At 45.6% G+C, this 17,125-nt stretch overlaps 1 protein-coding gene across 3 annotated transcripts in view; it reads right to left on the minus strand.

The window, feature by feature from the left end:
* Positions 1–17,125, minus strand: part of RBFOX1 (RNA binding fox-1 homolog 1) — a 1,384,890-nt gene that overhangs the window by 62,353 nt on the left and 1,305,412 nt on the right. For all 3 annotated transcript variants that reach the window (XM_072942258.1, XM_072942257.1, XM_072942259.1), the window contains one exon: positions 14,442–14,522. In XM_072942258.1, the coding sequence (XP_072798359.1) occupies positions 14,442–14,522 (81 nt within the window). The remainder of the gene's footprint in view (positions 1–14,441; positions 14,523–17,125) is intronic.

Genomic DNA, 17,125 nt, shown 5'->3' on the forward strand with positions numbered 1-17,125 from the left:
ACTTGGAGAGAGATGCGCATGTTTCAAAGGGAAAAAAGAGAAAAAGATGGTGACACTGTGCTGGCCTGATTGCCTAAGAATTTATTGACCAGAATCTTTACTGTAAAAGGCTAAAATGACTCATTTTCCTCCAGCCTCCTCTGGCCACTGCTTCTCAATTCTGAAAGTTCTTGCCTTTTCCAGCCTCTAAAAGTTGAGCTGATTCCCTAATTCAGTTCTTGGTTCCAATATCACCTTCTCCCCCAAAGGCTTTTCCTTTCAGTGTTACCCCATAGCTCCCAAAGCCACTGCTGTCACTATCATATTGTTAGGTATTTAGGTAAGTGGGGGCACTGGCAGGATAGGTGGAGGAGGAGAATAGTCTGAAGGTGCCATTCTGTCTGCTTTCAGCATAAAGGGGCTTTACTTCCTCTATGTGAGTGCCAACAAGAAACCGGCTAGAACCCTATAGCAGCAACTGTGTGGTAGCGACAAGGACCTAATGGACACGACCCAGTGCTCATTGTAGTATAATTAGCGTTGTGGTTTAGCTCCCCAACTCCCAACACCATGGGTTTTTCTGTGTGCATCATGAGTAATGACGTGTGCAAAAGGGGGCGGGCATGACTAAGGATTCCCCGGGTAAAAGCCATCCATCCATCAAGAGACCACCTCTAAGCGAGGGTATGAGGGGCGAACAAAGACCATTGCTACCCACCCTTGGAGCAGCCTGCCTCCTGTTCTTGGAGGTGAGTTTTCCCTTTGCTAAACAAACCTTTAAAATCTTTCACTACACAACGCTTCCTTCTTCCGTACGAATTCTTATCTTTCAGGTGAGACAAGAACTGGGGTCTTTTCCCTTCTCCTTTTGGGGTAACAATATCACTCCTTTTTTCCCCTCTTATCAGTCTCTTACCACCTTATCTGACTGCAACTTTGTTATCTCTCTCTCCCTTGGGGTGTCCTGAGGACTTTATTTCGGTCCGTACTGTGTCTCCAGGACCCAGAGGATTACCGGGCCCCAGGTAACCACCGAAATGTCTATTGATTGTATTGTCAGATAAAGTCGGAATGCCATAGCAGTTCTGTTACAGGGGAAAAATGAGTGACAGTTCGCTAAGGTGCTGTTTATGAAGGATGCAGATTTTTAAGAGAACCTGGTTTAATGAGGACATTAGTGAGGAGGGACTCTGGACCCTCCTCACTTGTCTAAAAGTTCAGGCAGTGATAACTGAAATAACCCAAGCAAAGCCGTGATTACATTTGGCGAAATTCCATCCTCTTGTACACCATTATTAGCTGCAGGAGGTTCCACTGTGTGAAGTTAACAGCTACTATTCACTGACACTTGCCAATCACCAGACCCAAAGAGCAACTCAAGAACTCTTCGGAAAACCACATGAACTACGTATGCTTGTTATCTACACTTTTCTGGGGAGGAGAGGAAGATCGAGAGCAGCTTAGAAACTCTCCAATGATCCAACACTAGTGAGCACCATGTCATCTATTACATGAGGCAGCTAGAAAGAGGGCATCCCATGTTAGCTCTGGGCAAAAGCTTTCTACTTCCACTCTCCCCATGCTCCTTAGAGGCTCTCAGTTTTTACTTGCCTCCTGTTGCCTGGACAAGCTGCTACATCAGCTCCCTATACCCATATAACATGCCTCCCCGAGACCTTGTCGAGGGCAGGCGGGTAAAGGAGGAGGGTAGGTGCCATTTATTCTGTTCTATATTTATGTTCTGAGATTTCAAAACACCTGGAAGGGCTTCGCTCCTTTTCTGCTAAGTGGATACAGGCCATGGGATCACTCCTGACTTATGCTCCCGATAAGAGTCCCCGGCAAGCTGTTTCCCCTTCTCCACTGGGGTTTGTCTCCACATCTGAATGTGACCTGGCATCAGAGGGGTCACATACACACCAAAAATGTTGGGGAAATGGGCTCTCCCAGCGATGGGGACATGGTTACACCAGTATGGTGTGATACACACAAACCGAATTACTGTAAAAATAATGAGCTCCTGATGACTAAACTCAACGAGAAATTTTCTCTAAGACTGGGACGATCTGAATAAGAAACTTTCAGACTTTTTGAGAGTGTCGCACTTTCTTCTCTACACTATCCTTTGGTTAATGCTGTTATGAAGTATCACTTTACTCACAACTTGGTTAGAAACAGTCTCTTTCTTGGAAAGAAAAGAAACGCGTCATCTAGGTTGAAACAATTTCTTAAAAAAGAGATAATGAAGACTAAACACAATGCAGACACAGGGATGTATTCTGAGCGGCGAGTCTGGTGTTCCCAAAGCAGACGTGTGTCCCAACTTAACAAATTCAAAAAGCCACAACAAAACCCATGCACACGGATATTCTTTCATTGCTTAGGTCTTTGGGACTTTGAATGAGGACAGCAGCCTTGGTTTTTCTCTAATTGCCACGTGACTCCCGCTGGCCTCCCGAAGTTAGTGGCTGTCCCTTTTCTCCAGGTTTCAAATGGCCGGATTAGTGCCACTGCTGCTGCCTGTGCAGCCATAGGCTTTTCCTCTGCAAAAGACTTGTTTGTGATCTGTCTACTCACAAGTATCGACATCACCCCCAGGGAAGGATTTTTGTAACATTTCACTCAGGAAAATGAGAATGAATCTCAGTCTTGGACTGTTCAACTTGAAGGACCTCAGCAGGCACCGATAAAGGTGCTTTCTGCCCTTTGAAGGAATGCTGGAGACACACGAAGCCGTGAGATGCTGAGATCTATTTTAATTCTGACGAAGGCATTTACCGTAATCTAGTCATTTGACAAAACTTGTGTCAATTTAGCTTTTTTGGGGGGAGGGCAGCTGTGGAGAAAAAAACAAGGGGGCTAATAATTTGTATAGATAGTTACTTTATCGAGTGCATACACACAGTAAAGTTTCAATTGTTAAATCATTCATGATCTAGTGAAGAGCTGGCTAAGACAGTGAGCTGGGTGAACTGCCTCTCCAGGTAGGGAGCCTGGCAAGTAGGATAAACGAGCTTCCTTATGCTGGGCTGGATTTCCCATGGTTCCCTAGGACCACTGCAGCTCCTGAACATGAGGTCCTCTGAGGGGGTTGGCAGTGGCTTACGGGATGGGGACGAGATGCAAATGCATCATTCATTTCACTTCCAGCCATCCCTGTGGGTACGGCTGGTCAGTTCGTGTTGAAGCCCATCTGATTTGGAGAGCCAGCTTCTAGACATGAAGACTGAGTCCCGATCCTTTGAGCAACACCCCAAGCAAACCTGGAGGACAGGTGCTATCTGGGCCCAGGCATCACCTGCCTGATATCCAAGCGGGAGCCCTCCCCAGAACCTTACATAGAACAGACCCAAGGAGGACCGTGCAGAAACGGCCCAGTTGTCCAGGCATTAGACTACCATAAACCTTCCACACCAGCTTCTTTGGTGAACTTTCAAAAGCACCTGGAGAAGATGGCTTCGAGGAAAGAGAAGTAAAGAATAGCCATTTGCTGGAGGCGCTGCAATGCCTCGAGCAGCCTGAAAGGCTGTTTACACAGGATCTCGTCTGATGCTACGGGTAAGCAGGTACTCAGGAACATGTTCATGACAAAGAGACTCGGCCAAGGTCACACCACTAGCATCCCACCGCAATTTAGACCAGCGCTGCCCGAAGCCAGCTCCTGTGCAAATACGTTGTTGCCCCAGGAGAGTTCTGTCAAACCAGTACTAGGGTCTAGGATTTGCTGGCAAGAAATGATCTCTGGGAAACATTTCTTAGGTCCCTGTAGCAACTGGCAAGGGTGGGGATGATCTATATCCTTGGGCAGGTGTGTCCATAGACTTGGCTCTCGTATGTTGGTGTGTTTTGTACATAAAAAGCAATTAGGTGTCAAGAGCCTGCACTACCTGCAGACCAGACCCAAGGAGATTCATCTCAAATACGCGATGTGTTATTCTGGCCTGGAAAATGGCATTTTGTTAACCCTCCCTGCCGCGTTCTCCAGTAGCAATGAAATAGCTCCTGGCATGTCAGACTTTCTCTATGAATGAAATTGATTTAAGAAAATAGTGTTTTTGGAGCTCTTAGTGAAGCACATGTTTAAATGAACTATTCCAGACCCCTTCCCCTCCAATGGGAAGCGAGCTCGGCTTCTTTTCATGTATCTTTGTACTGTGCAGGGAGATGTGCTTTTGAAGAGCCATAACGCAAGGGGAGGAAGGGGTTACCTCTGTGGTTGGACCTGGCTTTTTTTTTTCCCTCCTTGACAGAGGCACTGGAGATTGAACCCAGGACCTTGTGCACACCAAGTACGCACTCCACCACTGAGCTATGCCCCCCAACCCTGTTGGACCCATTTTTATGCAAGAAGCACCAAAAACACCCACCGCCGGTGCTTGAGTTATGTGTCATTGGTAGTTCTTGCTGCCCATCCTAAGCAGCTCCCTCCCAGCGCTGCAGACTTTGAGAGGGCTTGGCTCGATTTTACGAAGCCAGGGTCCCTGAACATGCAGACCTGCACCATTGCATCAAGCTGCCCCCCTACCTTTATATTCCAGGAATCAAACAAGATCTTATCTTTGGCCCCTGCCAATTGCACATTCAGAGTGCTAAGCTCAGAATAGCTTTCTTTCCCCCATTTTAAATCCACACCAGTTCGAGAAAGCAAATGGGAGTTCAGATGAGTGCTTAGAAAATAAAATCTTAAAATAAGCTTTTCACTCCCTTGAAGAATTTCCCTCTTGCCTCTGCCAAGGGCTGGCGGAAGGTGGGCATGGTCGAGGTCAAGGAGTTAAATGGGGGGAGCTGCAGCAGGCCGGGTGTTGATCCTCTTAAGAAAACGGGGGCATTAAAAAGTACTTTCTGTCAATGCTATCACAGGACTTGGGGTTTCCAGGGAATTCCCCCAGAACAACTGCCTCACTGCCTTTCAGAAACGTCTCATCTCCACCTTGTTCTCTGGCTGTGCACGCACCAAAGTCCCAGGGCAACGTAGTTTATTGTTTTAATATCTGTCTGACACAAAGCAAACCATCCTCCAGTGACTCCTTATCTGTCACATGTATTTCTGTGAAAGAACTATCAAGACAAATAAGATGTTTGGGGGCACACCACGGGATGGTAGTTTTTGCAATCGGCAGCCTTTTGCAGAAGTGAGACCCTCATCCAAAAGAGACAAAAGCTCCCCTTCCGCATGGAGATTAATAACCAAAGCGCTGGGGGAGCAGCTGTCTGAATCGCGGCTGCTTCTTTGCAGATTCTTCCCTGGGAACCACTGAGGGGTTCAATTAGTGTTTTTGGTTTTTTTTAATTTTCCTGAAATTGGTAACCAAAAAAAAAAAAAAAAGGGGGGGGGAGAGGGGGAAACAGACAGAAAGGTAACAACCGAGTGGTCTGCGATTGAGAGTCACCCAGAGCAGGCACAGATGTCGCTAACCCAGTAGAGGTGGTGGAGGCAAGGATTGCAAATGCAACTGAACCTGTTCTGGAAACAGGTGTCCTGGGGGAATAACTGAGTCAACGTAAAAACTAGTTAAACAAAATCTCTTCAAACCACCTGTTAATAACTCAGAGATGTGCTGGGGAAAGCAGGGTGGATGAAGCAAAGTAAATAGATGGTGCCTCGGGGATGGAGAAAGAATGGTGCCTGGGGTCCACCCATCAGGGGTAGTAGAAGCGGGACAGCTGCGTCCAGTGGTGGACAACTAAGTGACCGTTAAGTCGGGCATGTGCTACGATCGATCGAGGTGACAGGCAGAGCACTGCACACAGTAGGTTCCTCAAGATCTCTCCATTGGGAGGCTCAGTGAGGGAAACGGGTTTGGTGCCCAAGTGCGTCCATCTCTAGAGCCGAATGATGGTGAAAGCAGTTATTGAGCTCACCTTGCAAGAGGCGTTCAAGCGGCACTGTTAACGTGGGTAAGTGTCCTGTTGGACGTGGCCTCCCAAATTTCCCTGAGTGAGGTGTTTGCAATTCTGAGACCTCAGCGTGATGCATCTGTCTATTTGCCGTCTTGCCCACGAGAATGCGGGCACTGGAGAGACTGACTTGTGGGTATAGGAACATGGCTTGTAGGAATGACTTGATAAAGATCAGTTGAGTGAAGAAATGGAAGTTCACCCCCCACCCCCCCCATCAAAGGATGGCTAAAATGAGTAAGGAACGGAAGGGATGATTTCAGAGATGATGACAGAGGCGACTTAGGTATGTTGTCCCTAAAATGCTGAGTCATAGACATGGGAAGAGTGGGCCACTGGTTCCTGATTAGAAGGACCCAGTCTAGAGGGCCTTTTAGACCAACCTGGTTGGAAGCGTGTGGGAAGAAACGGGAGAGCCCAGCAGAGAACGGGGGCCCCTGGGGAGGCTGACAGAGCTGCACCCCTCATCCAAGGAAAACGAGGGCAGGGCGTCAGTTCCGAGATTGCGCCCCCAGATTCGGAACTGTTGCTTTGTTGTTCATTGTGAGAGCAAAGCTAAGTCAGTCTGCTGGCTCTAGACTGACTATGCAAATGTCTTGTTTGATATGAACCAGGAGAGGAGCAGTCTCTTTACGGGCCTACCAGACATTACTTGTTTTCAACTGTGATAAAATGGCACAAAATGCAAAAGTGACATGAGGTGCAGTAGAAAAGAAGTGTCCTTTCCCCTCTGCCCCCAGGCGGCCAGCTGCCCTGCTTCCTGCCCTTTCAAAGAGGGGTGATGACCTGGCCACCACGTTTGCAGACTGTGGCCCGAAGACAGCTTTTGTAAATAAACCGCTCTGGGAAGTGCCATCACAGCTTATCCAGTTACGCACTGTCGGCGGCTACTTCGAAGCTGTACGGACAGAGCTGAGTAGCTGTAACAGAGACCAGCTGTGCCATGAGGCTGGAGGTATGTACTCTGACCTTTCAAATAACAATTTTGTCAATCCCTGGTCGGACAGGGGAAAAAAAGGATGCTTCAGAGGCCTTGGGAAGGGAAGGGGAAAGCACAGCCTTGGGGCCTGAATGTAGAGGCTGGACAGCTGCTGAGAGGGTCCACCTGACCCCTCTCTGCTCAGATATTCCAGAAGCAGAGCCCAGGGCCTCTGGAGTGCAAGTTTAGAGAGCAGTTATGAGGGAAGGCCCAGGATTCGGTGAGGCTGGGTTCACAGTTGACCCAGCTGAGTGACCATGGTCAAGTTCCTCAGTCCTGCGAAGCCTACATTTTCTAATGTTTCTAGTGTGATAATAATCCTGCCTATTTCGTAGACTTCTTGTGAGGCTTCAGTGAGGAAGTTCATGTGAAGGGCTTAGCCGAATGCCTGACATACTGTAAGCGCTCAATAACCATCCCTTACTATGATCATTATAATTATTATCATTTTTAAAATTATTTCAGGACTCGCCTTGGGTGCAAAATGTAAGGAGGAGAGGGCACCAAAACCCCCAGTAATTAGAATAAATCATATTTTAATGCAATTAAAAAAATTAAAATTAATATTTAAAAGTCCATGATGAACAGAGCCTCAAAATTTAAATAAAAAAGTGCTGTGCTGAGTCATATTAGATCTTAAAGCAAAAGAAAAAATAATAATACTCATCTTGTCTTCATGGAAAATTTTGATATTTTGTTGATCATGGATTTTTTTCCCATTAATTTCAATTAAAAAAAAATTGTGGGGACAGGTAGAGCTCAGTGGTAGAGTATGTGCTTAGCATGCACGAGGCCCTGGGTTCAATCCCAAATACCTCCATTAAAAAATAAAAGTAAAAATATTATTTATCTTTTGGGGGCCTCCTTAAATTTTGTCTGAAATGAGTGCCTCCCTGACCTCACCCCAGCACTAATTATTATTATTATTTTAAGTGAGTCCTCCAGAAAATACTAGAAAAAGTCTCTCAGAGGCCACCACAAAGATCTGAGTTACTGGAAAAAGAGAGAGAGAAAGAAGGCTCTGTTCTCTAAACCAATGTGTCAGTAGCACAGTGACCTGTACCGGCACCTTCTATTAACTGGACTCCGTCTACTGACATTTTCTGTATTGGGCAGGAGAGAGAGGAAGCCATAAATTAATTTAGGTCGTTACTTTAATTACAGAAACCAATGGAAATTCTATCAATTACCTAAAGTAGAGCAGTGCGGGCCTGATTTATGTATGTTTCTGCCACTTAAATCATTGTTTTATGAATTCCACACAATTACTTCCATAAAATCTGCAATCAATACATCAATTAAAACTCTGCCACTACCACTTGCCCTTGAGTTTCATAAAAGTTAATAAAGGAGGAGATGCTTTTGCATTTTTGATAACATTTAGTTTCCTGAGCATTTGCCTTTGATTTTATATATAGATATAATCATTTTTTTTTCCGTTGTCTGGAGTGAAAATCTCAGCGGGGATTAATAGTCATCTACTTTCTACGTTAGGATTTGTCCTCACATGGATCTGAAAATTCAGCTGTGGCTTCTGTGTAACCGTGTGAAAATACACCTGTTTGTGTGGATAAGCCTATGGGGCCATACAGGGCTGGAAAATGCTTTTCTAACCATTGGCAAATAAAACAGGAACCTGTTGTCAAGGTACTTGCTGTGGACTGAATTGTGTCCTCCCCTGAATTCGTATGATGATGAGGGACCCCAATGTGATGACATTACAAAATGTACCCCACAATGTGATGGCATTTAGAGATGGGGCCTTCGGGAGGGAACTAGGTTTAGATGAGTCCATGAGGGTGGGGCCCTCATGAAGGGATCAGTGTCCTTATAAGAAGAGACACCTGAAGGCATGCTCTCTCTGCCATGTGGGGACACAGTGAGCCAGCAGCCATCTATGAGCCAGGAAGAGAGCCCTGATGGGAACCCACCACACTGGTACTCTGATCTCAGGCTTCCGGTCTCCAGAACCAGGGCGATAAATTTTTCTGCTTAAGCTGCCCGGTCCATGGTGTTTCGTCATGGCAGCCTGAGAAGACAAATACAGTGCTAAACAAAACTTTCTCCCGACAGGGATTTTGTCATCTAAAGTGATACCTAAAGCTGGTAACAAAAGAAAGGACCTACATCTATCTACCTATACAATTAAAAATATGGAGTGGAATGTACACAGAATGGAATGGCCAAAACAGGAATTACGTTCGTAACATCTATGGTGTTTGTAGAGACTGTCTCTCATGAATAATTCTCTCTCCATGTGAATTAAAAAAATGAGAAAAACTCAGTAAAGAAACGGGCAGTTGTGTATGGGAAATCCACAAGAGGTAGCATCCAAATGACACTGAACTAGGTGAAAGGTGCTGTCCGTCACAGGGAGAAGGGTGAACACAACTGGAGCAAACTGGGTGTCATATTTCACCCACTTGGCTAGCAAAATTGAAAAAGAGCCAGAGTGTGGGATGGGGCTGACGATCCTGTGTTTGGGACCCTCCATGTGGAATCTGGAGCACTGGGATGTCTGAGTGTATGTAAAGATGTTTGCTGCAGCCTTTAGGGAGAGGCTGAAAATGAAGTAGCTTGAATGACCATGGACAGAGATGGCTGCCTGAACTGTGGACCATCCAGACCATGGGACAATATGAAAATATCAGAAAGGCTTAATGGGAGACAGTCAAACTGTGTTATTAAGTGAAAGAAAACGTGATTAACGTGTGTAATGTGCACATAATATGGACGTGTTACTGACTCGCTTCTGTATAAAACCAAACTAGTCACACCTCCCATTTTATGTGTGTATGTCCTTCTTTGCATTGTTATAAAATAAAAAAATCTGGAAAGATACTTACCAGGGAGTCAGTATGGATTTATTGAAAGACTTGTGTCTGGGGATGGATTGGGGGATATTATTACATTATTCCATATGGATATGTGTGTGTATATGCGTGTGTGTGTGTGTGCATGTGTATTTGCTTGATGCCCTCATTACAGTGAGCACATGCTACTTTTGTAATTTAAAATCTATGCTTAAACTGTAAAGACAACAAAATAAAGCAGGTAACATTTACCTGCTTCTGGGCACATCTACTCCATATGGAAATGAGGATGGCTGTGAGGTGGCTCTGCTAATCCAAATGGGAAGTGGACTTCCCCATTCCTGGAACCAATGATTTACCCCTGGATAGTTCAACTAATAGAAATGGAGGTGATGTCTTCATTTGGAAGAAAGGTGGTATGTTCCTGTCTCTGCCTGGAGCCGGTTTTGACACTCAGCATCCACTGTATGCAAACAGTATGGACGGTAATATGATACGCCCTTCCCCCAACAGGAGGAGCCTCCAGACCCCTGGCCGTCGGCTGGGGTGGGCACTGAGCAGGCCTTCTAGCCCGACCCCCACCTTCATAAAACCTCTCTGTTGACCTCCTCCAAGCAAGCATCATGTTAAGTAATTAATTAAAATTATTTGAAAATCAATAAAAGAATTTTATTTAACTCCTTTCATTTAGTTGACTAAAAGGTAAAATTTTAAGACAAAATAGTAATAGTAAATATCTTCCATTTGGTCCAAGGTTGATTTTGCCTGATGCTCTGGAGTCTTGCTCAGACTTCATTTAAGTCTGATACACTCTGGATGGGAGTGGTTTATTAGGGCATGTAAGGGGATGCATGATGTCCCCGGGACACAATTGGAACTAGGGTTTCACAGAAGGATCGATTTCAGGGAAGAGGGGGAAAAACTGGACTCAGTGGGGTTGCGATGGGAGATTCTGTGGGATTCGTTTGTAATGACATTGAGCCCTGAGTGAAAATCTTTCTCTTACTGTTTTCATGTCCTGGGTCATATAACAGGATGATTCACTTAAGGGGAGAAAAAACCCATTATGCAAAACTGCATCTTAAAAAACCAGATAACTTGAGTAGGAATTATTTTCATTACAGACTAATTCAGCAGGGTTGCTTTAAAAACTATCTCTCCTACGGCATTTAAGGGTGTTATTTACAGATGATTAGCTATTTGGCGAGGCAGAGGGGCAATTTAAGTCTAAAGCATCCAAGGCTGGCTAAAGATCCATGGGGAAAAAAGTACAAACTCAGGAATAATTCTAGAAGTCAGCAAACACACAGGGTCTGTGATTGACAACAGTGTAACTGATAACACACCTTTCTTCAGGAGCACAACGGTTCGATAAAAATGAGAAACATGCGTTTTTCAAGTTGCAACATGGTGTAGAGTAAAAAATTTCTGAGAAGTAAGGGAGCCTCAGCTGTTGGGAAGAAGGCTGGATTCTTAGAGAAAAAGAGGCCACACCGTTCAGACCTCAAAGACAAGGCATGTGGCTCTCAGCCCTGTGTGTGTCAAACCTGGAGAAAGGAAAAGGATCTTAGGTGACCACGTGTGGGTCCCCAGATTATATATGTGTGTGTGTGCACGCACACGCACGTGATGCGTGCAAAAATGAATCTTTACTTTCTGGCTGAATTATTTATGGAAAATAGGGTGTGACTTCATACTAGCACATACACCTTAATCTGGAAGAGAAAATATAAGTGAATGTTCCAAATGGAAACCGCCTACCAAAAGGCATTGCTGACTCAGAGAACTGAAGTAGAAAGGACGGCTCGGCGACCTGCCTTCGGCAGGGGCAGATCATCTTCATACACGGCACCACTGCCTCAAGACGGAAACGATCTAGGGTCCCTTGGCAACCCAAGTGGAGAAGGAGGGGTCTTATGGTGGGCTCCCCGTACAAAGTACCAGCCGACCTTGTGAATCTGAATACTGTCGCTTAAGGAACTGACAGGTGAAGGTCCTTATTGAAAGATGCTAGTTTTTTCCCCTTTTGTTTTGTTATAGGGTAGTCGGATTCTCTACTTATTAATTTTTGTTTTTCTATAAAACTACTGTATACAAGGACATTTATTTTCTTTCATATTTTTGAAAAATTGCTATCAACCTAAGTACCCAACAATGTGGTGGGGGGGATAAATTAAAATGTAATATCATTAAACAATAGATTATGAGGCCATTAACATATTTACATGAAGTGCATATGACATGATAAAAAGTGAATATAATAGAGTGAAAACTGTGTAGGTGATGTGACTGATGGTGCGACTTAAAAATGAAGGGTGTTGGCCATGCATTATACAGCTTCTAGAATTATTTTAAACTTTTACTTTTAAACTCACGGGGGAAGTCTCATTACAAACAGTGACATGTATATTGCCATTTTGTATTTTCAATAATAAAATGGACTTTTAAAATCAGCCATCAGCACACCTTTTCTATAAAGAGCTAGAATGTCATGTCAGTATTCTAGGATTTTGTGGGCCACCTATGTCTCTGCCATGTATTATTTTTTTGTTTTTGTTTTATTTTTTATAATCCTTTAAAGAAATCTAGGAACTCATTCTCAGCTCCCCAGCATTACAGAAACAGGCTGTGGGCTGGACGTGGCCCCTGAGCTGTGATTTGCTGTTCTTTGCTTTAGACAATTTTGTGTCTTCTGGAGGATCTACCGATTTTAATAGGGAGAATTTGTGACATGTTTCCCCATTTGACCTTATGACACACACCTTCCCCAAGTTGCTTTAGAATAGCTACACCAACGCAAACCCTTTTTTGGAGTTAATTCGTCCTGTTCACTCCTGCAAAGAAAACTGAAATACACCTACAGCATACAGTCCCAGAGAGCCACACAGTCCAAGGTGGTGGCCATTAGCTCCAGGTGGCTAATTAAGTAACATTAATTAAAGTGAAGTGAAATAGTTTAAAATTCAGTGCCTCGGCCCCGCCCCATGAGCACGTATACTGAACAGCACAGGTACAGACCACTTCATCCCAGAAAGCTCTATCAGACAACAGTGTTAGGGAAAATCTCAAATAATACTCTGGAACCAACCTTATGGTGAGTTCTGAATCACCCTTCTCTCCTACAGAACATAAAATTTGTGGAGACGGAGGGACTGATACCACGGCATGATGATGAAATTGAGAGGCACATGGAGCCAGGAAAACAGACAAAGTTTGAATAATCTCCCCAGGTTCAAAAAACGAATCTCCCAAATCCTGGCTGTGTGCTCCTGGGTGAATTACCCCACCTCTCAGGGCCCTCCTTTTCCTTAGCTGTAAAGCAAACATTAGATTACCTACCTGGTGCAGATTTGGAGCATCAAACAAGGTTGAGCATGTGAAAATGGGACAATTTTTGTAAATTCAAAAAGAACCATTTCTTGCCAGTACAGCTAGATTTTGGCTTCTTGGGGGACATGGGAAAAATACCTTGCCTTTAATGAAACTCAAAGCTTCTTTTGAAGATTAGACCCTGGTTGGGAGGAAGAACTGGCTACCCCCATGACTTGATGCCTTCAGGGACGCCCTCCGCCCCAGTTTCTCATAATCATTGTTTTTGGATTCCCCGTGACTGCTCCCAACCTTTGCCCCTGCAGCGAGGACTTTGGTTTGTCTGAGCCTTTGGGAACTGAGATGTTGATCTTGGTGCCTGGTGAGGATGTCCCTCTGTTTCTCCTCCTCCTCATTATCCTGAGCCTCACTTCTGCTCTCCATCTGGCCTCTTCTCTAGCCAGTCTCAGAAGCAGCCTAATTTCCCCCGGCACCTTCAGACTCACTTTTGATCACTGATCCCAGTGAGGACCCGTTTGGCAGTTGTGGGGACTTTGTAGGGTGTAGACACACTGTATGAAACAGATGGTAAGGTCGCGGCTGGGCTGGGGGACTTTGAAGAGGGGCACACCAGATGGAGAACCATGGTGGAATCAGTAAGAACTTTCATTTTTCAACCTGTTCTGGGAATTGGGGTAGGGTGCGGGGCATTCTCCATCCCGGGGGTGGACCCACCCCAGAGGATCTGCCCCAGGCAGAAAAATCCTTGTTTTTTTCCCTTGCCAACACTGAGATCTGTCTTCTGTGTTTATTTTTGGTCTCCTTCCCCTGGCCCATCATGGCTGTAATCATATCTATCAAAGTGCTTTTTTATTATTATTTCCCTTCCCCCTGCTCCCCCGTTAAATGGAGAGAACCACGTTTTTCTCTCATTTCCTCCTCCTCAGTGGAATCACAAAGATAACACAGCCTTGCAAGCAAGTCACTGGCCACAGGCAGTAATAGTTCCCATAATGAGTAAACTGTGCTCAGGAGCGCTGGCCAAGCACCGTTCCTAGTGTAGGGGGCCACTTGGATGGCCTGCATATTTTATTCAAATTATTTTCATATTCATTTGCAAAGCTGTGGCAGAAGGCAGGCAATGAGCGATACCCCCCCCATCTCCCTGCCCCCAACCCCACACCCCATCTCCCATCCGTTGGACCCACTCCTGACAGAGGTCTCACAGAGAATGGCTGGGACATCCGGGAAGTGAGGATTCAGACATGATGAGCAGAGGGGTTAGATGCTAAGGCAACAGGGGAAACAGAGACATGCGTATGAGAATCAACTTCACCTCGCAGAGAGCCACAAGGGAGGGGTGGGGGTGTGCAGGGGGAGGGAGCGAGAACTTACATGGCAGGGAAGGTGATTGGACTCAGATTTATGTCACAAAACAAAAAGAGCCACAACAGCGGGCTTACTTGCGGAAGTATATACAAGTGAACTGGGGGCACTGTACATGGAAGATCCCTCCTGGTTTGCCTGGCACAACAGCACCGTGCCTACGAGAGAGAGAGAGATAGATGGTATCTGGTTCGGGAACAGGAGCGCTACACCTGCGAGATCACGGCAACGCACAGGAGAAAGGCAGAGAGACGAAAGCACAGCCACATCCCTTGAGCGCAGACTGGGCACACCCACGGAAGCCCCCAGCCTTAGACGAAGGGAATCGGTGGAAACCCACCCGCCCCGCCCACCAGGCATGGCATGCCTTTGCAAGTGGGGTTTGAGCGGAGGGGTCTGATTTCTGATCAGAAATGGAGGCTGTGTGACATACTCAAAATAGAGCTTCAGAAATATCAGAGGGAGTTGACTCAGATAGGGCTTAGCTGTGTGATCTTGGTAAGTCACTATACCTCTCTGTGCCTTGGGATTCTCATCTGGAAAACAGGGGTGAATATACCTACCTCCTGGAAGGGTTAGGAATCGTACAACTGGAGATGCGCCCAGCACAGGGGCTGGCATGGAATAATCACTGAATAAATGGTAAGCACACGCACTAATAGATTTAGAGAAAAGTTTTCTTTGCCTCTACTTTAGTTTTTCTGAAGCAGTTCTTCAGGGGAAGAATGGAAGTAAAGCAGGGAAGAAAGAAATGCAACTTTGCCATCCCTGTGCCTCATCCTGGACCCAGGCTGGGCTCGGGTGAGACCGCCTTTGACTCTGCATTTCCCGTTTCTTCCCTAAATCTCTCTGCCTTCCAGCAGGAGAGGCTGCTTCACTAAGGCCGCGGACCCAGGCTGCACTGCAGTGATGACGTGCCTCCGCCTGACCTAAAGCAAAGGGCGTTGGGCTTCTCCTTGCAAAGTGGAATTTTACAGCGGGGAAGAGTGGTGGATTCCTGAGCTCTCGCCTCAATCTGTGACATATTGTGAACCACCGCCACCCTCTCCAAGGATGACCAGTCTTCAGGGTGTCAATTCTGCTCTCCTGCTGCTGCGAGGCTGAAACTCAAAGACTTGGGAAAGAATGAGAGAGACTTCTGAGGGGGCCATTTCTGATGATGGAAATAGGTTCCTGTGGTTTCTGTCCCCTTCCCTAGCTGGGCAAGGACAACCTCCATTTGTCTCTGTATCTTCCTGTCATCACCACCACTGGGAAGCAATCTCCCGGGAGAAGCAGCCCTGCCTTCCAGTCGGCTCACCTAGATCCCTGGAGCCTTGCCCTAGGGAGGGGTTCTACAATCTTTTGATATCTTTCCCAGTGTCAACAAAATGCCGTTAAAACGTCCAGAGTGAGGGAGGGGTTTGCCAAGCAGAGAGGGACTGCCAAGGCGTGGCATTAAGAGACAATAATCCTTCCTGAGCTACAAAACCAGACACAGTTCCAAAGGAGGTCACCACTGTCTTTCAGGTACCAAACCAAAACACAGGGGTTGCCTGAGGAGGCCTGAGACATTTCCCCCAAATTCTACCCTCTGTTCCCTGTGTTTCTCTAGACTTGGTACATTACGTCCAGGTAAAAGAAAGACTATCGCAATCCCTAAGCCATCTCTCCTTCCCCCATCACGAGGTCAACTCCATCCAAACTTTGACAAGGAGAACTAGCCCGTGGACAGAAGTTCTATCTGAAGGAATGTCCCCGAATCCTTCTCACATTAAACCTGGTGTCCCATGCTTATCAGTGGAGAAGAGCACCCCCTTCCATCCTCTCCTCCCACAAAAGCCTGGATATAAGAGTGCAATTAATGAACCCTCTCCAGTAGTAAATATACAGAGTCTGGGTGGACCTGAGTCATGATCAACCTTTGCTAAACTGATAGTTCTTCTTCTTTCTACTTTATTTGAACAGAGTGTATCACAACACGTGAGACGACACTTCATATGGTCTAATTTTTCCTCGGTAGGTTTTTTTCCATTCTGGCAGGAAACTCTCATAGCATGAGGGTCCAGAGAAAACAAAGGGGACACCAGATCATGGGGCATGGGGTCTAAAATCAACCCACAGGAGGCAGAACGCCCACCAGGAAAGACATGTCCTAACTCCTGTTCTGCTTTATTAGGGAAGTTCATTCTGACTTCGCAGGGGTCACTTACAAGCTTGTGCTCGGTGCTAGAAATCTCAGAGATGCTACTATTTCTACAGGATATACAGAGCGCTACCAAATCAGAATCTTCTGGGGAAGGGGGAGGGGGTGGCCCATCATAAGGAAGCTCCCTGGTTAAAAATCACATTAAAAGTGAGATCTGAAGTTTCTTGGGGGTGGCTAAGTTTCCACAGAAAAATAATATAATTGTAGCCAAAACATACCCAGAAGGGCATTTCAGCAGTTGAAACCTTAGGGTCAATTTTAAATACTACTCTGTAATTTAGTGAATCCCACTACGACATAACACAGATTTTCTCTAGAAAGCTAAATCTTGGAAGGGCATGATGAAGCCTTCCTAATTTTCTTACACTGTCGATCCTGAGAAACTCAACTGAAATAACTCCTTTGGATGGCCTCTTAGCAGCAAAAAAAAAAAAAAAAAGAAAGAGAAAAAAATAACTTTATGCAATGGTTTTGACCTTTGTAAAACAAAATCTGTACTATCACAGGACTTGGTTTTTATTTTACCTAAAAACATCCTCCAATTTAATTTGCAAAGTACTTATTGTATGTTCT

The sequence above is a fragment of the Vicugna pacos genome, chromosome 18, assembly GCF_048564905.1.
Source record: "Vicugna pacos chromosome 18, VicPac4, whole genome shotgun sequence".
Taxonomy (NCBI): Eukaryota; Metazoa; Chordata; class Mammalia; order Artiodactyla; family Camelidae; genus Vicugna; species Vicugna pacos.